Source organism: Wyeomyia smithii, chromosome 1 (genome assembly GCF_029784165.1).
Source record: "Wyeomyia smithii strain HCP4-BCI-WySm-NY-G18 chromosome 1, ASM2978416v1, whole genome shotgun sequence".
Lineage (NCBI taxonomy): Eukaryota > Metazoa > Arthropoda > Insecta > Diptera > Culicidae > Wyeomyia > Wyeomyia smithii.
The window spans coordinates 25,349,974-25,372,995 of NC_073694.1; the positions used below are offsets into that span (position 1 = coordinate 25,349,974).

At 44.9% G+C, this 23,022-nt stretch overlaps 3 protein-coding genes across 5 annotated transcripts; all 3 read right to left on the reverse strand.

Moving 5' to 3' along the window:
* Positions 1–585: 585 nt before the first annotated feature.
* On the reverse strand, positions 586–1,032 carry LOC129716644 (uncharacterized). The gene has a single exon (XM_055666480.1). It carries the CDS (start codon positions 1,030–1,032, stop codon positions 586–588), a length of 447 nt encoding a protein of 148 aa, XP_055522455.1.
* Positions 1,033–2,518: 1,486 nt separating this feature from the next.
* On the reverse strand, positions 2,519–11,070 carry LOC129729234 (brefeldin A-inhibited guanine nucleotide-exchange protein 3). 3 transcript variants are annotated; one of them, XM_055687734.1, is made up of 8 exons: positions 10,937–11,070; positions 10,301–10,663; positions 10,110–10,243; positions 9,408–10,039; positions 9,031–9,351; positions 7,363–8,973; positions 6,871–7,306; positions 2,519–6,808 (listed from the first exon to the last, which is right to left on the reverse strand). In XM_055687734.1, the coding sequence occupies exons 2-8, from the start codon at positions 10,383–10,385 to the stop codon at positions 3,845–3,847; spliced, it is 6,183 nt and encodes a 2,060-aa protein (XP_055543709.1). In that variant the 5' UTR covers positions 10,386–10,663; positions 10,937–11,070; the 3' UTR covers positions 2,519–3,844. The 3 variants fall into 3 exon arrangements, with proteins under 3 accessions (XP_055543709.1, XP_055543717.1, XP_055543723.1); XM_055687742.1 differs by having other exon boundaries at positions 10,872–11,060; XM_055687748.1 differs by lacking the exon at positions 10,937–11,070 and adding an exon at positions 10,760–10,779.
* A 10,588-nt stretch (positions 11,071–21,658) lies between these two features.
* On the reverse strand, positions 21,659–22,656 carry LOC129717872 (uncharacterized). The gene is made up of 2 exons (XM_055668111.1): positions 22,515–22,656; positions 21,659–22,455 (listed from the first exon to the last, which is right to left on the reverse strand). The coding sequence occupies exon 2, from the start codon at positions 22,345–22,347 to the stop codon at positions 21,712–21,714; it is 636 nt and encodes a 211-aa protein (XP_055524086.1). The 5' UTR covers positions 22,348–22,455; positions 22,515–22,656; the 3' UTR covers positions 21,659–21,711.
* Between the last annotated feature and the right edge of the window lie 366 nt (positions 22,657–23,022).

Sequence of the window (23,022 nt, forward strand, 5' to 3'; positions counted from 1 at the left end):
CACGTCTGTTGTCTGTGGTTCAGCTTTTACGTGTCTTTAAAAGAAAAGTATTAATATTGATAAACCCAAATAGGTTCAATGAGAATCGAAAGTTATAAATTTCCAACTTCGTTCTTCTCGAAACTGTGAAATATGAGTTGTAAAAGTTTTGAACTGGGGATATGTCACATGTCGACATTCGGAAGCACTCTAGCGCTGTCAAGGTGCCATATACTTTGTTGGGGCGTCCGCTATGAAAGGCAGCGAGATATTTGAAATCGCCGCCTACTGCGCTACTTCTTGCCGCAGCTTTGCTTGCTGATAGTCAGTCAAGTTTCCAGTAAATCATCCTCTTGCAACAGTGATCGGATCGCTGCTGCTACCAGCGGCTACTAAGTTGGAACCGTTCTCTCCAGCATCTACTAGTGAAATGATTGATTTGAATAGAAGCTGGTTTTTATAAAGCGCAAGAGTGAATTACCCGTTGACTAGGGTTCTGTCGACCGGGTTAGGGAAAGGGAAAGTCCACGCAAAATCTTCCGGGACGGAATCCTACCTGCTGTCGCCGAAGAGTCGCATCTATCTTCTCCTGTATCCGGTTTAGGATCACTTTGCACAGAACTTTGAGTACAGTACATAGCAACATGATGCCTCGCCAGTTGGCGCATACCCCTGGTCTTCCTTCTTAGGAACCTTCACTAAATAGCCTTGCATCCAGTCAGCCGGAAAGGTCGCTGTGTCCCAGTTATTACAGAATAGCTGTTGCAATAGTTGAGAGGATGGCATGGGGTTAGTTTTGAGCATTTCGGCGGATATGCGATCGACTCCTGGAGCCTTGTTTGATTTCATACTCTGGATGGCTGCTTCTATCACCTGCCATGATGGAGCTTTGGAGTTGACACAAGTCATGCGACGCACTCTTGGCGGATCATGCCGCGATGTAAATGGCTCGTGACTCGATACTTGAAATAGCTGTTCAAAGTGTTCGGACCAGCGTTTCAGCTGGTCAGTTGGGTCGGTGAATAGCTGTCCAGTCGCATCTTTCACAGGCATCCTTGTATTCATTCTTGTTCCACTAAGGCGTCGCGAGCTATCGTGAAGGAGACGGAGGTCGCTAGTAGTTGCGGCTTTTTCTCCTTCGTCTGCCAGAGAGTCCACCCACGCTAGTTTGTATCGTCTACACGAGCGCTTAGCTTCCTTTTCCAGACCCGAATACCGTTGACGAGCTTGGAATTTGGCTCCACGTGTTTTCGCTCGCTCTATCACACTTTTGGCATTCCTCCGCTTCTCAACTTTCCTCCAGGTCTGGTCGGAGATTCACTCGGGTGCGCAGTTCACCCAGGTTATTATCATTGGTGGTGATAAAGGCGCTCTACGCTGCCACCTTCTGTACTAGTTTTGTGTGCTCTATGAATCAAGTATACAGTTTTTGAAGAAGTTTATATCTGGAGGAAAAAAAAAGTTCGTTTTTTTTTTTGTTTTGTATAACTGATTAAAATGTGATCACATTAATTATCTATAGATAAATCGTCCAGCTCAAACCTTTGTAGGGGTATGTGGCGGGACCATCATCATCATCATCATCACCTTCTAGGATATCCACAGCTCGCGCTCCTGGTTCTTCAACAAAGGACCGCTTCACTGTAGGATCCTCCAGTCGGCGTGTGTTATATCATCGCCCAAATCTCTCCTCCTGCCGATGGATCTTAGCTATGAGAAGGTGGTGATCAGACGCGATATCGGCACTGCGTTTACTCCGCACATCATGAAGGCTCCGACTCCATTTTCGGCTGATGCAGATGTGATCAATCTGTTTTTTTTTCAGTATGTCTATCACGAGAGACTCATGTGGTATTGTGTACTGGTCGATTGGGAAAGAACGATCCCCCGATCACCACGTTATTGTTGTCACAAAACTCTGCAAACAGCTCACCGTTCTCGCTCATTTCTCCAAGACCATGGCGTCCAATGACGCGCTCATAGTCCGTGTTATCGGAGCCGATCTTCGCATTGAAGTCGCACAGGTAGATCTTGATATCACCTTTCGGAATCTTATCTGCGATGGCATTTGATTGGCTGTAGGAATTCGCTTTGTCCTGTAACTCAGTAGCATATGAAAATTCTATTTTATGTTTGCTTCACCACAGCAAACATAAAATAGCATTTTCACAGGGAACGCATTAACTATTTCCGAGTCTTGTGCTTTCGAAAACTCGAAGTGGTGACTCGGAGTCGGCCATTTTTGACCTTAACGTAAGGTTTTGGACCTGTGTTCTAAGCCTCAATTCAATAAAAAGTTCCTAAATACCAACTAAAAATTGTACAAAATTTCTTCTAAAAATGTTCCAAGCTCAGAGTAATGATTCTTAATTGAGCTCAAAATGTCGAAAAAACGTTTCTACATTAATGATAACAAATTGAGTGACTAAAGTAGAAAATGCCATCCTAATTCCCATTGCAATGCAAATTTTTTTTTCATTTTTCAAGACCCAAGAAGGTAATTTCTCGTTTTCATTCTATTAGAGTTAAACTCAAGAGAAAAAAAAAACGGAATAACAACACTGCATTTCTGGTTTGCACAAATATATATATATAGAATAATTACCTTCAATTGTTTATTGTTGTTTACGAGACAGCGTTCATCAAACACGTCTGCGTGTTTGTGTTTATGTGTTCATGTGTTCGTGTGTGTGTGTGTATTGTGTGAGTTACAAACTTTTGCTTTTCCCATATACTGATTCCTTTTCCTTTGCGCAATACTTGTGTGAGTTTCTATTATCTTTTTTTATTGTTTGGTTTGTTTTCTTGGTAAATACTTGAATTTGTTTTTATTTTGCTTGTTTTTTTCTCTCTCGAATTTGTTTACATAGAAGAGAGTAGAGAATAGAAGGGAACTTACATAAAACAAAAAAGAAGTTTGTATTGTTTTTGCCTGCAGTCTGTATAGTAAAAACTGTATTTGTGTTATAGTTTTGCTTACAAAGAGGTTAGATAGTGTAATAAATTGTTCAAGATTCACATAAGCGGTTTAGTTTAAAGTTAATTTGTTCGTTTTTGTGTGTGTGTGTGTGTTCGTTTGCTGTAAGCGAGAGATAAATACGTTTAGAAGCGATTTGACTGAATACGTAAAACCGAAAAGCGTAACAGCCTTAGTTATGGTTGATTAAATAGGGGGGGGGGGAGGGAAAGCGGTGGCCAAGGTTTGCGATTATAACGAGCCGTAATAAGAGTTTGCGTTTGATTATACATGTGTTTGTGTGGGTTTAGAGAGAAAAATATGTCTTGTGCGAGTAGAAGCGGCCGGTTGAAGGTTGAATTTTTCATGTTTGAGTGTGTGTGTGTGTGTGTTAATTTAGCTTGAGCGTTTTAATTGCTAGTGTTGTGTGAAATGGAATTTGTTAGTGTGTGTTTGTGTGTATTGTTTTCACAGCTGCTGCGTGGAGGGCATAGCTCAAGTTTATCGTAGAATAATTTTTTTAGCTTGTTCCGGTAAATTCCTTAGCGTATATCAACAGTTATATGTTTTTTTTTGTTTTGCGTATCGCGGCAGGGAGATGTGTATATATATGTAGGTATATATGATTTTTTTTCCATGCTTAAGTGTATAAATCATGTATAAGCTATATATCATCAAAATATGTGTTTTTCACTTTTTACTTCTCGAACCGCCCACTCAAACTTTAATTTTTTTCCCTCTGCTTGCTCTTGCATTGTCTGTAAATTTGCGATATATATTTTGTTAAACGAATTCAGTCTAGTCGATTATATCTTGTCTTCCATCGAAATGTTCATTTGCATATGTGTAAGTGTCAAAAGTACGTACGTAAAAGAAAGCCGTACAGCCGGAAGCGGCTGGCAGCCGTTTCTATTCCATCGTGAGGACGCCTCCGGCACCCTGTTCTTGAACCGCGCGGAACGCTTCGCGAATGCGCGGCGTAAGCAGAAGCTTTAGCATTTCCGCTTGTTCCTCCGGAAGGAGTTTTAGCAGCTCCATTGAGGCCACAATCAGCTGCTTGAGGGCTGACCGTTTGCTAACTAGATCCTTCTGGATGCTGTTGGTTCGCTGTTGTTCGATTTCCGGGGAGATTGATTGTTGCTGTTGTTGCTGATGCTGCAGCTGTTGCTGGTGCTGAAGATGCTGCTGCTGGCTGGCTGCAATGTTAAAGGGATTCACTCGATGATTGCCGACAATTGTCGACACTGAAACGCTTTCCTCGTCGCTCTTCGACGGCGACTCCGGATTGATTTGTGGGATGCTCGCGCGACACGGAGATTCGTCCGTGTTCTGGCCACCCTCGGGGCTGCTAGTCGGATCTTCCTCGCTACCCGAGCTGTTGTCCAGTTTATCGTCAAACCGCTCGTACTTCTCCAGTTTATTCTCCACAATGTGCGTAATCGGAGATCCGTCGCTTCCGTTGACTTCCAAATTGTCGATGTAATGCTCCGAGATTAGATCCCACAGATCTCGCAGCGCGAGCAGATAATGGACGAAGTTTTCGTTCTTCTTCCACTGCTGGCTGGCGGCTGTCATGTGACTGCACGAGTCCAAAATGTACTTAATGTCATCCTCGTTCAAATTGTACGCCCGGATGTTGTTTATGTACACATCAACCAAAGTCATGAAGTTGATGATCCACGAGGACGTCATCTGCTTGTACAGATTCGCTGCGCTCTCAATGTTCGAAACCTTCTGTATCAAGAACTTCAACCCCGGTCGAGTGTCGAAGTCCATCGAACAGATCAGAAACTGTCGCAGCGTTCGCAACAAAACTTCCTTGCTTCGGTAGCCCAGCTGGAATAGGGCCTTACTGGTGCTACCGCCACTACTATCCCCTCCGTTGTAGATGCAAGAGTTCAACTCGTTCGGCACGTTCGTCAATCCATTCAGCAAAATGTTAGCAATCAACTGCAGCAACATCTGACTGGCCAGCAAACCCACAATCAAGCTACGATACGGAATCCTAATTATATAACTATCCAAATTCATACCACTGCTCTGCAGGGACGCACTGATACCTCCTCCCGTAACCGAGCAGGACTGAGTCATGCTCGTGTTACAATTCAGCGGATACAGCAAGAACGAATACGATCGATCATCCGTGCTGGTGCCAGCGGCACCATTCGTCCCATTACCATTACCAGCAATCCTGCAACTCAAAACCTCCCGCTGATTATCCATCAGAAAAACTTGCTGCGCCAGCGAATGCACCCTCTGCAGCTCCTCCAGGGTACTATCCCTCCGGGCGGCCACCTTAACATTCGCACAATCCCCATAGAAGCTGTTCGAGTTCTCGTTGAAGGCAAAAATCAGCTGCCTCAGGGGTGCCATCGTGACCGTGCTGGCCCGATGGATCGCCGACGTGATCACCATCCACTGGTCCTCGTTGAAAATGTGCCCCGTCGAGAAGATGATATGCTTCATACAGCTAACCCCCACCCGAGCGATCGTCTCCTGTGACTGCGCAGAACACTCGATCAACACCAGCAGCAGTTGTTTCAACGCCAAAATCGCCGCCGTTGGAATCTTGGTAGCGCCACACGCTGCTTCCTCCTCCTTCGAAACCTTCCCATAATACCCGGACTGTTTCGATTGCTGCTCCTCGGCAGCCATTTTCCGAATCTTACTATACTTCAAGTTATCCACCGGTCGCACGATCGTGGTCAGCTTACTCTTCTTCACCTGACTCTGCTGGGTCACTGGATAACCGCTTTGCTCACTACCGATCACCACCCGGTCCTCAAGCCCTGCGATCTGTGTTTGTGATTTCTCGATAAACTCCACCACCAAATCGGTCGTCATACAGCAGCAGTGCTTAAAGTTCTTCTCGATTAAGCTCCAATTTTTTTGCGCTTTATTCACGTACCGCAGCCAGTCCTGAATCATCGGAATCAGCAGATGGTTGATGCAGTAGAACCCAAACTCGATGCCCGGATTGACGAGCAGTGATTTAAACAGTTTGAAGATCGACTGCAGGATTGGCGATTGATGGGCAATCGGGCAAACTATCAGCGAGTTCGTCAACCCATCCAGCAGCAGGAACCAAACCTTCAGCACGCCACTGGGTTTGTCCAGTTCGTCGATCTTGGTGATCGTTTCCTTGTCGATATGCAGCGACCGATAGCTGATCATGTACTGCTCATTGCTGCTCTGCAGATAATCCTGCCCGAAGTAGGTGAAGTTTTCCATCGAGTTCGGAATGTTGGCATCGATGATGTGGGTATATGTGATTCCCTTGATCTTATAGGTCGAATGCAGGTTGGGACACTGGGGCATGTTGTACATAAAGCTAAGAATCGATGAGCAACGTTCGAGGAATTTTAGAGCATCATATAAAAAATCACTCGATCGGATGTTATTGTCGTCGTTTGCAGCGCCGTCGGCGCCTCCAGCGCCTATGGTTCCGGCCCCGTTTCCACCTCCGCTGCCGGATATCTCCAAGTACGACAGCAAGCAGAGGATACAGTCCAGTCCAGCGTTGGCGAACACCAGCGTGTTGTCCGTCTCGAGAAACACGTGGAAGATATCGATGATATTCGACAGGTGTACCGGACGGTTTCGAGCGGTTCGTAGCGTTCCGAACAGTGGTCGCCAGCCGGAGCGAATTTCCGTACGGTGTGCCTCGACGATCTCGTACAGACAGCCGACGATCTGATCCTGGACGTCGACGTCACACGAATCCATGCTCAGCAGATTCTCGAACGGCTTCAGCAGCGCTTCGTTGAAGTGGAAGTGCGGCAGCTCGGACTGCTCGACTAGCAGGGCGGTTATGATGTCGTGGATGTACTCGATCGCTCGCTTGGAGATGGTCCGATCCTTGTGGCAGGCAGCCTGGAAGTTATAGATAATAATAACCAATAATAACTAATTATTCAAGTGAAATAAATACTCACATCCATCAGATGCGGTCCGGTAATGGCCCAAACCTTCAAAATGTGCAGCAGTGGTCTTGGTCCGCGGAACACCTTCAGCGTAACATCGCCAACCCGATGCAGCAGCAACGACAGCGGCAGCGAATCGTTCTTCACCTTCCAGGGCCGTCCAAGCCACCAGGATTTCTTGCCCTTCTTGGAGGACGAACTGCGGTACAATTGCTCGCGGGAAGCCCGGCACAGACTCTTCAAGAAATGCAGCAGAGCTGGCAGGCTAAGTCGTTCGGCAGCATCCGCGAACAGGGTGTCAGCCTGGTGAGACAGTGCGCACAACATCTTGGCCGTATCAGCCTGCGAGAGATTGATCGCATCATGGCCGGAGTACGACTTCAGTATGGTGGCCACGTTGGCGTTCGCGTTCGGCATCGGAGCCTGCAGGAAGCTGTACACATCCACGCTAAAAAGAAAATTCTTAGTAACAAACTACAGGTTAAAAACACCGAAAAAACCTACCAAGTTTCATCCTCATCGATCGGATACGACGATAGGTTTAATTTATCCACTTGGGCGCCTCCTTTGCTCGGTGACTCAGCCTCCTTGCCGTTGTTGCCAACATTCGACGATGTACCGCCCATGGCGGCATTCTGTGAGCTGAACAAATCATGCTCCAACTGTGTTACGTGTCGACACACGGAGAACACCGGCAACCAGCAGTCCGCGGAGTGCGAGCCCAACTCTAAACCACCGGATAGCACCACATCCATCGACAAAGCCTGACTGGCGGGGATCTTCGGGCCGGAATTCTGGCATACATTGATCGCTATGAGGTTAAGAATCTTCCCGGCCAAATGTTGCAGATTTAGTGCGTTGCTTAGCGTGGCCGCCGCGTGAAGTCCTTCCAGGCTGAGGGCGTACAAAGCCTCCCCGGAGCAGCGGGACTTCTTTTTGACCCGCAGTGTCTTCTTCGATAGTTTCATCAGTCGATTGGTACGGGATTCGTCGACTTCTCCCAAACCAGCGGTCAGCACGGTTACCATCGAGTCCCAGCAGCAGGTTAACAATCTACGGGCGAGTTTCTTCGCGGCCAGTTGCTTTCCGTTGGGTTCACTTTGAACGCGAACAACCGACTGCAGTCGTTGCCAGTCGGATAGCATCTGCGTTGGACCGATTCCACCAGCGTCGTACAACATGTCCACCAGGGCGCAATGGGAACCGTCCGTGTTTTCGATAGTTTTAAGCGAAGCCAACGGATTGGTGGCCAGAATGCACTGGTACAGTTCACGAAGCCAGGCAGAACTGAGGTACACCAAAACGCCGGCGTTTTGAACGGATGTGACAAACTGTTGCTCTGATAGGGGAATTAGGATCGGTTCGTGGCCCTCCTCGTAGTGACCGGTTTTCATCAGTTGGAGAGCTAGCAGTAGTGCCGAGTAGGTCGCCAGGTAAATTCCATCGGCGTTCAACGCCGTCAGGTTGTAATCGTAGTCGGAATAGTTCATGCTATTCAGTTGACAGATACTGGAGGCGAACTCCTGGATGGCTTCATCAACTTCCACTGAAGCTTTCAGTTTGAGGAGATTGGGGACGAGATCTTTGGAGACTACTTTAGCGAACTCCCGCGCGTGGTGTCGATCGCAGTCCACATCGGAGCGAACGTGCGGAGGTTCTTCCAAGTGTGCCCAAGGCCAGTTTCCATCCGCCTTGGAAGAGACATCATCGCTTGAGGAGTGTGCCTCATCTTCCGGGCCTTCCGTATCGCCAGAGCCCAGCGATCCTGCCTCGGGATCGATTTGATGCTCGGCATCAACCTCCGACTCGGAGGACGTTTCGAAACCACTCTGCCGAAGCTCGGCTACGGCATCCCGGTAGGGAGCCGGCAGTCGAGCCATCGATTGGTACGTCAACGGACCGGTGTAGTCTGCTTCCCGCAGAAGGTAGTAGCGGGTGTTGATTGCATCGGCGATCCGATCGCTGAGCAGTGATTCATCGAATCGGCCGGAGCACAGGGTTTGCAAACTTTCCAGCAGTGCCACGATGCACTCCACGCTGGAGTTCATCGAGTTATCCACCGAGTTACCTCCACTCTGCGAGGTTGTGGCGCATTCCTCCATAGCGTCGATTATTCTGTTGAAAAATTACGTAGTAATTCATATGATAAAATCAGAAAAGAAAGAGAATTACAGTCGAAACAAAGCCATATCATCACTGCAACTCTGTCCCTGTGATTTGTCCGGGTACAGTATGACGGAGAGATCGATCAACCGCTCGGGGCTCCTTAGAATCTCTCGTACGCAGCGTAGCGGCTCGGCACGGTTGGCTGGCACCGGCAGGAGCAGCATCCGGTGAAAGAGTGCCTCCAGCATGGGTCGCAGCGTACCTTGCGCCCCAGCAATCCGCAGCAGTTGAATGCTGGTGAGATAAATGCAGCGTGCCTGCGGACCGTCCAGCCCCGGACGTGTGAAAAATCCACGATGTTCGCTTTCGATCAAATGAATGGCGTCCCTTAAACAATAGATAACCAGGTTTTAACTCCTAGATTATAACAAACAAACACTCACTTGTAGGTAAACTTTTTATCCATATTAACCCTTCCGGGAGAACCGAGCGTCGCGGCCAGTGTGGGGCAGAACTTTTGCCACAGAAAAGCGGTAAAGTGGGGATTAGCGTGCACATCCGGAGGGAGCGACGTTACCAGCGTTAAAATGCACTCCATCAGGTAGAGCGAACCCACGGAATCGGCCCGCTTGGGGCTGCCGGTGCTTGGTTCGATTAGTCTGCTGCAAAGCCACTGCATAACCGGAATGACCTCGTTATACACCGCAGCCGCCATGCCGAGGTTGATGATACCAGCCGGCCCTGTGCGAAGGATCTCTTCCGCTTCGTCCTTCAGAAAAGTGCAGAACGCTCGCAGACATTGACTGCCGGCGGCCAGTGAGGCCGCCTTAACAGCGCGTGATCCATTCTCCCAGCATTCGCCACACTTCGAGAGCAGCTCGATCAGTAATCGTCCGTTTAGGGTACATGTTGGGGAGCAGGCCATCGAGAGGAATAGGCGCAGCACGTTCACCACGGTATCTTCGTTCCCGACGGTTGACATGCCGGATGTAGCACGCAGCAGTTGCGCCGGCAGCCACAGGGAGTCATCCTCCGGTTCAAGACCGAAGAAAAATCGCTCGTCTCGAATGATACGCTGAAACGCAAGTAGATCCATCTATTAGTCAAGCCGGAAACTAAACCTCCAACTGAAGAGCTAAACTCACGTGCAAACCGTTCAATCCGTACGTGACGAATTTCGGCCGCTTCGTCTCCAGTGCCATTTGCAGCGCAGTAAAGCAAACCGACCGAAGCTCGTACGAAGGATCCCGATGAATTCCATGCTGTCGCAAAAGTTTGTCTGTGAGGGCAAAAAAAAGGTCAGGATGAGTCATTCTCCTTCCGCCCCCACACTTACCATGTGCAATTTGTGCGGCTTGTTTTAAATTTTGCTGCTTGCTGCCAGTAGCTTCCTTCACGATAGTCATCAACAGTTCCTCCATTGTGGTGCGAGCAGGAAGCGAGGAGAGCCCGGCAGGCCTAACTGCAGTGTAACTTGCACCAAACCCCTCTTCCTAGTGCAACATGACGTTCGTGACTGCCGTCGGAATTTAGCACGGAATGTCTGTCCGTTTGGTTTTTTTTCACTCCTTATTAATTTTGTTTCGCTGCAACACTAACTGGAACTGCACTGCCCCCTAATAGATTTTAACTGTCCCGTCTGTGGTTGTCTCGGGTTACGGTGATAAATAAAACCTAAGCTATACTTCTATCGATTTTCCTGTGCGAGCAAAGTGAGACAGAGAGTAGAAATAAAAACATAAAACAATCGCATTTTACGATTTTTAAAGTTCACAAATTCAAGAATTCATCTCACACCACCACAACCCAAAGAAATCCTTCCCGATGAGTCATCCTGCGGGGGCCTTAATTACGCTAAACCACAAATTTAACGATTGCAGATGTTTCATCTGCAAAACCTAGCCCACCTAGGGAAAATACTCTGAAATCCACAGGAAACCACGTCTTGGACCAAAAATTACAACCCACTCACCACCGCCAGCACTAGTGGTCCACTTGGGTACACTTTTTAGCCCTCAAAGCTTTAGAAAAACACCAAATTTCTGTCAATTTTCGCACCGCGTACAGTTCGAGCAGCAGCACCGTCAAACGTTCATTTGGACGCCATTTTTTCAATGCTGTCCTGCCACAGGAGCCACAGACGTCGGGGTGCGCATGCCCATCGACCAACGGCGGCTCCGTCGATCGATATCCGCTGTGAACTTTGTTTTTCACCTGCTCGCGTTTGTGTGTGTTGGTGTGTAATTATTTCCACCACGTGCTCGCTCGGGTTGTCTTCGCAACGCTAAACCGGCATCCGCGGGTGCGAGTGAAATGGCACCAAAACAAACCGTGTCATGGTCCGAGAAACACGTGCGTGACACAGGTTCAGGAAGTGTTTTGTTGTTTTTTTTTTTCTTGTGAGGAGGAAGGAAGCCGGGAGAGACCGTGGCCGCGAGCAAGGTGAAATGTTATGTTTTTATTAGTTTTGAGAAATACGACATCGCCTTCGGATGACGGTTCCGAACCCGAACCTGCGGTTCGTTTTTTGAAGCATGCAAATCTAACAAGTGGGTGTATGACTCATGGACGGATTTTATTTTCGTTTGTTAATTTATGGATTTTTTAATGTTCAAATTATTGCTTTGGGTAACTAGGTCTTTATTTATTAGATTTTATTTGAAAAACACCCTTAAGAGTGACATATCATTTCTCTTCGAAGCGGCCGAAATTCGTCACGTACGGATTGAACGGTTTGCACGTGAGTTTAGCTCTTCAGTTGGAGGTTTAGTTTCCGGCTTGACTAATAGATGGATCTACTTGCGTTTTAGCGTATCATTCGAATGAGTGCTAGTTTGTTAAGGAAAAAAAATTCAACCCTTCTGTACAGTTTGGTTCAAAGCAATTTTGGATCAAAAACACGGATGCTTTTAGAAACTTGATCTTTATTAGTTTTTTAATTGAATAATGCGTTTAGAAGTTTCATTAAAACCTGTTTAAATTCAACTATTTAACGTGGACTTAATAGTAATTATTTGAGTCGCAGAAAGGCTGATTTAAACTAATCTGCTATTTGTATAATTTGGTAAACTAAAGTATTACTGCGACCCCGAGAATGGTTGTGTGTTCGACCAAAAAATTCAAAACCTAATATAGGGGAAAGTAGGTAAAGACGGACACTGCGGGTAAGATGGACACTTTTAATATTTCACAAACTAGAATGTATTATGATAATTGAGTGATGCGAATACCTTCTTTATAGTGTGTTAATGCTTTTGAGTTGCATTATCGGTTTTCAGCAAGCAAACTGTCAAATATGTAAGTAAAAAAAAGAATATTTTCGTGAACGCGCAATTTGATGTAATTTTTATTCCACGGAAAATAGTGAAAAACTCGTGAAACTTACGTGTTTTCATTTGTTCACAATAGTAAAGTGATTAATTAGTCTTTCCTCGGTTTTCTAGTGAAAATCCAGCAGATTTTCGATGTTCCGATGAAGAGCTACGATCGTTTGAAAAATTAACAACCAGGTTGGGCAAGACGGACACACTATGGTAGGGAAAGATGGACACACGGATTTTCCAAGAATTTTCACATGTAGCATCTGTTGTGTACTACAGATGTCCACAAAGTACACCCGCGAGAGAAACCAGCAGATATTAATCACTTAGCAGTTAGAACAGGCCATATAGGCGGAGAATTTTCGCCTTCATCGAAACCCATCCTCTCAAACTGTTCACGTGATGGACTATAATAACGTAGAGTAATGTATGGCCATCACTTAACACATAAATCAAAAGAATACTTAACGTACTACATCTTTTTTGTGAGTGTCCACCTTTACCTTCGTAGTGTCCATCTTACCCACCCCAAGTGTCCGTCTTTCCCAACCATGTCAAAAAACAGCAATTTGTAGTCTTATTTTTGAAGACCCAAAACACATAAAACTTGGAGGACGTTCACTAATACCAAAAATGATTATGAAAACAAATGACCTTAAATTTCTATTTGTATGACTACTGCGATCTAAATAGCAATACCTAAGTAAATATTTAGATTAAACCTTAGGGTGTCCGTCTTTACCTACTTTCCCCTAATCGTTATTTCAAAATACCTGGGAGAACCTCAAATAACCGTAGCCCCTGGAGCTTTCCAACAGCTAATGAGCAGCACGATAACTGACCACGACAGAGTAGAATCGTTCATAAGTTGGTCGGCGTGCGACCAGATCGAACCAAGCGCCTCTCTAAACAGAGCAACAAACAGTTTTTAATATAATGTGTGCACTCTTATCACACAGTTCGGGAAAATACAAATAGAAACAAAAGGAGTGAGTGCCTTCAGATCACAGAGTGCAAGAGAATCCTGCAAGATACTTACAAAAAACCTAGAAAAACTAACTGGCAAAAACATTACCCAGCAAACCAAAAATCGTATAAGGATGTTAATTCTAAGTCGTTCAAATGGGCATCTCAAGTTTGAAATTACATAAGATGCAACATTAAATTTTTTTGTATCGTAAAAAATTTAAATCCTATAAAACGCAATATAATGTTATATATGAAGCCATTCAACGTGTCATATAAAATTGTAAAATGCCTCAATCCTCTAAGTCGTACAGAATGCAATTTTAAGTTTGAAATGAGGCCATTTGAGATATCATGCGAAGTTATTCAAAATCGCAACCATTTTTTTACAATGTACGTATATGGCCTCCAGATTTGTACACATAAGCGCATTCCATGCATCTTATATGGTCATTTTTCACCAAATAAGGGTTCACTTAACAGAGATGAGCGCGACTTATATGAACCAATTTGTTTGCTGGGTACAGTGGTTTAGGTAGTCTGAGAAAGGTAGGGTTGCCACCTTATATGGATATCTAGCCCGGAGATTTTCAAACAGGCCCGGATTTGAGGGGGAGGGCAAAGGGGGCAAATGCCCCGGGCCTCCCTAGTCCTGGGGCGACCTTTTTTTTGCTCGTCACCTTCCATAACGATACCTCTAAATGTTTTAAGAAAAGAGGGCCTCACAAACAAATTTGCCTCGGGCCCCCCGGCGCCTAAATCTGGCCCTGGTTTCAAAGTACTAAGGGGTTGCATTGACATGCTTGTTCTGATTTATTTTCTCCAGATGATCTACACTTTTTACTTATTTCATTAATCTTAGCAATTACCTTATTTGTCTTAACAATTTTTAACAACCGATCGAGTTCGATAATTCTGGTGACAATGTCAGTAAAATATTTAAATGAAATTAAGTAAATTATGATGATACGTCGTAAATTCAACATGCCGAAATTTAAGAGTTTTCCACCAATCGTAGAACTTGAAAAAAAATTGTCCAAGTTTATGACTTATGCAGTTTCCAGAGCATGTTGAAAATAATTTCGCCGGCTCAGAGAAATTTCACTTTCCCCCGGAAATCACCTCCCAGACCCGGAGAAAACTCACGTTCACCCGGAGACCCAGAGTTCATCTCCCAAACCCGGAGACTTCGGGTGAAACCCGGAAAGGTGGCAACCCTAGAGAAAGGCTGACAGCATTTACACCACAGATTCTCACGAAACATTAAATATTCAATGGACACTCACATCCCAAGATCATATTCGAGGCCCATGACCGACTTGGAGAATAGCTAAGCTCAAATACGACTTGGTCTAAAACCCAAAAAGGCGTCTGCTTTATACTCAGTGAATAAATGGCAAAATGGGCAATAGACTCTCTCCAACCATACAAGTCTCCGGGAATGGGTGGAATACCGCCAGTTGTGCTCTATAAAGGCAAGCAAATCCCATTATTACGGAGATGTGTAAGGCGAGTCTAATACTAAATGAGCTTCTTTCTTCGTTTATTTGGAGATAAATTAGAGTAATTTTCATACCAAAATTGGCGTAGCCTGGGCAAAGCGTCTGTTCATCGTGGAAGTGTAGCTCAAACAGCGTTTGAGCAGCTGAGTATAAAACGCTCTTCCGCGGATGCTACACCCTAATGGCAGTCCCATCACGGGGTTAGAAAACCTTAAGCCAATCACTTACTGTCTCCGAAATCTTCGAATCATCACAGAAAATGACAGAGAAAGATTACAGACTATTTTTTTGATTGGATAGGGGTCCAGAGGATTTTCTCCCAGATGGTCTCGAGGTACGATGCTGGCCTAACAAGCCAGTTGTCGTAGGTTCGAGTCTCGGCTTGGGAGAGACTGTTAGTGTCAGTAGGATCGTGGCGCTAGCCCCGCAATTGTCCAGTACACTAAGCAGTCGGCTGCGAAGTCTGTGTATTAAAAACAGAAGGTCAAATTCCGAATCAGAATGTAGCACCAAGGCTTTGCTTTGCTTTAGGGTTCCAGAAAGCGATAACAAAATTTACACTGGCGACTTCAATGCGAAGCTCGACTCCAGTAACACGGACAATGAGTGCGTCATGGTCTCGGAGATATCAGCGTAAATGGCGAGTTACTATAATCGCGAACACAGACGGAACACGACGAGTGATCAGACAAGACACTTATTGCTCTTACAGATATAAAAGGATAATATAATAATTACCTTTCGTCTACCGGTTTCGGGCTACATATTGCCCATCGACAGGACGAGATCCCATGTCCAACTGGTTAAAATTCTCGTACGTTATATCGCACGCGTCGAAGAGAGTGAGCTGGAGATTACTTTCTCCCCGTTGTCAAGTTGAAGAGAATTGAGTTGATCGGTGCATCGTCGTCGTTCATCAATGGTTGTTTGGCCGTCGCAATGTACATTGACTCCCAAGCATTGAGGAGACCAATTTTATTGATGCTTTTGATCAGACCCGCCTTATCCCAATCGATCTCGTGTTGGTTACTCACTGTATGTGTTGCTACACTGGATTCACTCGTTTTGTTCATTTCTACTGCTCTTCTATGCTCTTTAAGCCGCACTTTAACTTTTCTTCGTGTTTGCCCGATATATACCGCGTCGCAGTCTTTGCACGGTATTTTATAAATTCCAGCTTGTTCTGTTCTGTTCTGTTAGCCGAAATTTTCATGTCCAATTTCGAGGTTGAAGCTGAAGGAAATAAACTCTTCCCTCGGATATGGAAACGGTATGTGGATGACATTTTTGCTTTGGTGAAGGAACGCACGCTAACACAAACTCTCGACTTTCTTAACTCACGGCACACAACAATCAAGTTCACGGTTGAAAAAGAAGTCGAAGGGAAACTTCCTTTCCTTGATTTACTTATTACACGGAAGGATAACAATAAGCTAAAATTTGGAATCTATCGAAAGCCAACTTCAACAGATCGTTACATCACAGCTGACTCGAACCATTTCGGTGGTCAAAAACAGGCCGCTTTTCATTCCATGGCCCATCGCATCTTCAACATACCGATGGAAGAACAAGAGTTTTTAGCAGAAAAAGAAACAATATATAAAGCAGCCGAATTGAACGGGTACGACAAACAGTTCGTCGACAAAATCCTCCGTAAGCACGAAAGAAAGAAACACAGACGAGACGCTACCACTTTAATACCGGAAAATGAGGAGATTCGAAGAGTCAGCCTCCCGTTTTACCCTACCATCACGAATCCACTGAAGCATACCCTCCGCAGATATGGAATAAATATTGCACATAAAAGCGTTAACACTTTACGTGAACTTCTGGTTAACCTGAAGGACAAAGTTCCACAAGACGAACAAGCTGGAATTTATAAAATACCGTGCAAAGACTGCGACGCGGTATATATCGGGCAAACACGAAGAAAAGTTAAAGTGCGGCTTAAAGAGCATAGAAGAGCAGTAGAAATGAACAAAACGAGTGAATCCAGTGTAGCAACACATACAGTGAGTAACCAACACGAGATCGATTGGGATAAGGCGGGTCTGATCAAAAGCATCAATAAAATTGGTCTCCTCAATGCTTGGGAGTCAATGTACATTGCGACGGCCAAACAACCATTGATGAACGACGACGATGCACCGATCAACTCAATTCTCTTCAACTTGACAACGGGGAGAAAGTAATCTCCAGCTCACTCTCTTCGACGCGTGCGATATAACGTACGAGAATTTTAACCAGTTGGACATGGGATCTCGTCCTGTCGATGGGCAATATGTAGCCCGAAACCGGTAGACGAAAGGTAATTATTATATTATCCTTTTATATCTGTAAGAGCAATAAGTGTCTTGTCTGATCACTCGTCGTGTTCCGTCTGTGTTCGCGATTATTGTGCTAGTTCTTACGTTAGCGTTAAATCATTGTAAAGTGGGGCGAGTTACTACTTACTTACTCTACTTTTATGGCGACAGACCATTGAGATCCTATGCCGACTCCAGAATACACCTCCACAAAACTCGGTCTGCGGCTGCTCCTCTCCAGTCTCCCTTTACTCCCGCTCCAGCACGTGCGAAGTCTCCTTCGAAGTCGTGGGCCTCTATCCGGATCTCTGCTAAATATTATATTCGCCTGTCGCTCATCCGCCATCCGTGCTACGTGGCCCACTGAAATCTGTCGAGTTTCATTTGACAATATCAGCGTGTTTGGAAACTTCGTACAACTCGTGATTAATGCACCTGTGCCACACCCCATTTTCTAATTTGCCACCGAGTATTGATCGGAGGATTTTACGCTCGAAGACTCCAAACGCTCGACGATCGGCCTCCATCCACCACGATTCATGTCCGTAGAGCGCCATTGGGAAGATCATATAGAGCGCAAATCTCGTACGGATCTGTAGGCTACAGGACCTAAGCTGGCTATGCAATCCGTAATAAGTCACGATTGAACCAAAATAAACAAACTCGTCGACCACTTCGAAAGTATCCCCATCCAGCTACACCGCAGCACGAACACTCGCAGAATTATTATGCTCTCTGCCACCCAACATGTACTTTCTTTTGGCAGTGTTTATGGTGAGTCCAATTCTCGCACATCTGCCCTTCGTTTTGCACCTTTTAAAGCTATGTTGAACAGCAAGTTGGAGAGCGTGCTTCAGACCATCTAGCGTCACAAACGCGTCCGAAAATTCGCCCACTGTCCTGACGCATGATGTGAAAAGTTGTGTTCTCGAAACTTGTCGAGGATCTGTCTCAAGGTAAATATCTGGTCCGTTGTAGATCGTCCCACTCAAAAACCGCATTGATATTCCCCAACAAAGGCTTCCAGTCGCTGGAACCGGATAGAAAATTTTATAAGTGAAATTGAAGAGGGTTATGCCTCGATAACTACTACTGTCGCGTCTATATTCTTTCCTGAAATAGGGCATATGAGTCCTTCCAACCAGTCCGTAGGAAGTTGTTCTTCAGATCATACCTTTAGGGTAATCTGGTGATTTGCACTATACAGCCACTCGATCCTGACTTTGGAAAGTTCAGCCGTTGAGCCGACCTTCCCTGGCTACCGCCTCACGTTTCTTACGGCGGTGTAGCCCCTTTTCGGCGGCTCTTGCCTCCCGGAATTTCTCCCGCATGTGACGCGTCACACGATTAGCTGCTGCGGTTCTTCTCTACTGTCACCTCTAGGCACTCAGCATTGAACCACCTACTACACGTGGTTCCCGTTGTCGCTGACCGCATCATGGATGTGCCTCCACTGCTCATTCAGGTCCACTCCAAATGGTTCACCGATCCGTCTATCAAGTATAGTAGTCGATTAGCATGTGGTCGATCTGGGAGCAGGCCTCTCCTTTGGGGTGTCTCCAGGTGTGTTCAGACTTGCAAAATGGGTAGGGTACTACAGATGGCCATGCCCCTGACCGCGGCGAAGCTCACTAACCTCAAGTCGTTGTCGGTGGTGGTAGACTGAAGGCTTTCCCTACCAATAATGGGACGAAAGAACTCCTCTCGTCCAACTTGTGCGTTCGTATCTCCGATGACGATCTTTATATCGTGTTGTGGGCACTCTCCATTCGTTTTCGCAAGGAGCTCATAGAACTCCTCCTTTGCGTCATCGGTTTTATCGTTTGTCGGTGCTTACACGCTGATAACACATACATAACACTGGCGTTTATTTATGGTACACGTTGCCCCATAGTACTCCGTACCTCGTCCTGTCCAAATGCTCGACAAATAATGAACAAAATGAATTTTCTTTTTCTCGGCTTAACCGAGCTACAAAGAAAATGTGGAACTGTCAAAAACTTATTTACAAAATCAATGCCGCATTTTTCGAGTAGGAACGAGACAAATGCAGGGCTGCACTGGTACACTGCCTTCAAAAACAACTCAAACAGTGATTTTATTCAGAGTGTGGTACCATTCGCGTACAGTCAGGTTTTTTTTTACGCGGGGGATACGTACCTCGTTAATTCGAAAATCAGCGTAAAAAAACCGCGCTAATTCAAAAATCCGCGTTAATTCAAAAATCCGCGTAGACAAAACCACGTTTTTAAAAAAATCCGCGTAAAGTAGTCCAGCAAGAAGGGCTTTAGAAAAAACCCGAGACACTCTAGAACCAGTATTTAATACAGTATTTAATTGTCCTCTTTGACGGTCATTCCGGATCTTTCGGTGAGCGGAGAGTATTTTTTGGACTATGTCTTTTACTAGATAAACACTTAAACGTTTCTGGTTCCAAACCCACGTTAATTCGGAAATTCGTTAAAAAAATTTTTGAATTAGCGCGGTATCGCGTAAAAAACCGCGTTAATTCAAAAATCCGCGTAAAAAAAACGCGTTAATTCAAAAATCTGCGTAAAAAATACTGCGTTAATTCAAAAATCCGCGTAAAAAAACCTCATAAAAAACCGCGTAAAAAACCTGACTGTAGTTCAATTTGCACCAACTTTTCTGGAAGATTTCTTCCTTAGTGTTACGTATGTCTTATGTATGTGTTGATAAGGCTGTAGTTGAAGAATCTGCCCTTGATCCCCTATACCCATAGACGGTCATTAATAGGTCTCCACCAAATGACATGCTTCATTTGGTTTCCGAGTAGCACGAAATCGACGCCCCGTTCCGCTTCGTCGCCGCCACTGTAGTAGATGTGTAACACTTGTGTTACTTGAAAGAAGTGCCCGCGGTCGGATCAACCGCCCGGAACTCGCGTTCTCCGATTTTAGGCCAACGCACCTCTTGTATGGCTGCTACCTCCTCGTTTGCCTTCCGTAGCTCTCTGGCCAAGATGCCCGCGCGTGTCAGTACGAGCAGAGTCCTTATCAAGGTTGTTAATACGATAGATTATCGTCGATAATCGTCATCGTCGTTACCGATAACGTATGGTATCGTTATTGGCGATGACGTCTTCAAACATTACCGATATCGGCGATGACTATAGTTACTACTGCCGTGATATGACAAAGTGACGTAAGTGCCATATTTTCGAAAATGGGTTTTTCATGTTGATTTGTTTATTATTTGAAGACCTATCTTTTGGTATCTTCCTTTTCGTTTTTACTTATTCGCACATTGCATAAAATAAAATAAAAAAAAACAATGTGACGTAGGCACCATTTAAATACAAAAGTAACAAGAAATAAATTCGTTTTAGGGCCGTAGATCACTTGGATCTACGTTACAATGTCATCTCACGGCAGACTAGACGTTATCAGCTCACTAACTTCTTATGCCAGTTTTGTCTGCTGTGGTAGCGAATGGTGTAACGATTTGATCAAAAGCAGGCACGAGATGGGGAAACGTTTTTCCACTTCGGAGGGTTGGAGACGAAACATCACTGGGCAACAGGAAGAAACTTCTCCTTATTTGTTTATGTTTCGCTTCTCATCAGGAAAATAAATATCTCAGTTTTGATTGTTTCAACTTATGAGACGCTTGTTAAAGCACAAATTCGAATAGTAAGGAATGTAGCATTGTCATATTTGTATTTAAAATGCATCTAAATGATATATGGGTCATTCCATGTCAAGTGTCCGAAGAAATGCATCGACCATCTCCGATTTCGATTTCTGTGTCAGTGTATTTTGAGCCGAAACTTATAAATACATAGTGTTGTACTGATTGGTGGACCCCTCGGCCAATGGGACTGCCTCCACATTTTGCTAATTTAGCAAAACTCCTTTTTTAATTTACGAATATCTCGGGACCCTGAAGAGCTACAGGTGATATTGACATATCATTTTAAAGGGTTTTTGATGTAGAATCGAACTACGCAGTCAATTTATTCTGCAGGGTTGCCAACATTGTATTTTTTGTATTTTTTGACCACACCAATGTGTTTAGCAAACGATTTTAAATAGGAATCACTTATCAACAAAAAAACAAAATGTAGCGTTCCAGAAATACACCATTTTCAAAATTGCAAGATTTTGGAATTTGTCTACGCACGATAGCTAGGCTGACCAGACGTACCGTTTTAAACGGGACAGTACCGTTTTTTCGACTATTTTTTACCGTCCCGTCTTTTTGCCATTTTGTACCGTTTTCGGATCCTCTTAGAAAAAAACTTAAATTGAAATTTGCCTAAATGGAAAATAAGTTTCCAAGCACCCAGGATTTTTCTAATATTACTGGGTACGTTTTGTGCATTCCTGACAGTACCGCACCACTGGAAGGACATCCCCTATCGTAAACTGATGAAAAAGTCGCGCTTGAAAGTTGAGACCATGATAATTGGGTTGTTTAGCTATACCAGTTTTTTACATCATCTGAAAGATCTGCGTTTTCTAAGTAGAACGTGTTTAAAAAAAACTCTATCGTTGTCCTTCGCTTTTTAAATCACGATTTAAAACTGCTCGAAATCGCTACAATGACAGTTCGCCCATATACCAACTGGCATTCTAGGTTTGGCATATTTCCGAGCAACAAATCCCAATCCGGTTGCTCAGCTTCATCTCTCTAACGTCGAACCACCGAATGCTTCAAAGCGGTGCGTTCTTGGGCGAAGAAACTTCCCCACAGTCGTCCTTCAAGGTCTACTTCGAGCCGCTCTAATTTGGCACCGTCTTTCAGCTCCAACAACGGATACATGCGATACAAAGCACGCGGACGAAGCTCCACCCGTATTTCTGTTGTTAGTGAAGCCGATACTAGATTAGGTGTCTCGAAAACAAATGCCACCGGACTTGGTTTATAGCCGTAATAACATTGAACATAATTTAAAACCTTCAACTGTTCGAAAACCCACCTCTGCGCAGTCGAACAATCAAATTTATCTTCGAAGCTCAATAGAATTCTCAAATTAAGCTCTGTTAGAGATCCAAACAGAGTGGCAGCATTCACGGGCAAACATTCAACAAGTGGCACCAAAAAGCTATTCAAAGTTAATGATTCCACCGTACATCGAGTCGCAGCTTCCAGGCACTCGGCAAAAGTCGCCCTCAAATCACCATCGATTAATTCGATGAACCAATTACGATAGTTTCGCTTACTGTGACCAACAACGGATCGGGTTTGCTTCTCGTCACCGCAGTAGTCTTTGATCGTGAACACAACTTTCTGGACCAGTGACAGGAGAAAAACACCTCGTTCCATCGGTGACAAACGAGCGTACAGGTTAGCCGATCTCGGTGGCTCAACAATCGGAAAATGGTTTCCAGTGGCCCGATTGGAAGTGAACTCCAATCGAACATAGTGAAGAGGCTGGGATAGTTCGCTTAAATTATTGTTCCGAAATTGAATCAAAAATTTCAACTGGTTACCTTTAGATTCGTAACTGATGCGTTTGTTCAGGACCACGCTTCCTTGGCGTATTGCGCATCGGTGCACAAATTCAGTTTCCACCGTTTCCACTAAGTTTTGAATGTGGATATTTTATAAATAGATATGCAGACCTAGAAAGTGCGAGCCATAAAATGACTGTCAAGATTTTTTTATTTTCGGAAACCGAAAAAAAAACTGCACTTCGTGAGCTGTGTAATATTTAAACATTTTGAACAAAATGTTTCATCAACCCATGATCGACACGCCGAAGCTCTTAGCGAATTGAAACAGGCAATTAAAGCCAATGGTGAACACGTGGAAAAACTTTCCAAGAAGGTCATTGAAACTGCATCCACACCACTTTCTTCAAGAAATGAAGCTAGAGAGCCTCCAAAAAAACGTCGCCGCGAGGAACAAACGAAAACGATTCCACCACTTCTAGTCGGAACGAAGTCATCTTCTTCACAGACGATAATGACATTCTCACCTCCAAAGGAACTTTTCTGG

Coding starts and splice junctions, on each gene's coding strand:
- LOC129717872 (XM_055668111.1), bottom strand. CDS start 22,347: ATGGAACGAGGTGTTTTTCTCCTGTCACTGGTCCAGAAAGTTGTGTTC.
- LOC129729234 (XM_055687734.1), bottom strand. CDS start 10,385: ATGGAGGAACTGTTGATGACTATCGTGAAGGAAGCTACTGGCAGCAAG. Junction 8,974..9,030: donor GATATGGCTTTGTTTCGACT/GTAATTCTCTTT, acceptor ATTTTTCAACAG/AATAATCGACGCTATGGAGG. Junction 6,809..6,870: donor CCGGACCGCATCTGATGGAT/GTGAGTATTTAT, acceptor TATAACTTCCAG/GCTGCCTGCCACAAGGATCG.
- LOC129716644 (XM_055666480.1), bottom strand. CDS start 1,032: ATGCCTGTGAAAGATGCGACTGGACAGCTATTCACCGACCCAACTGAC.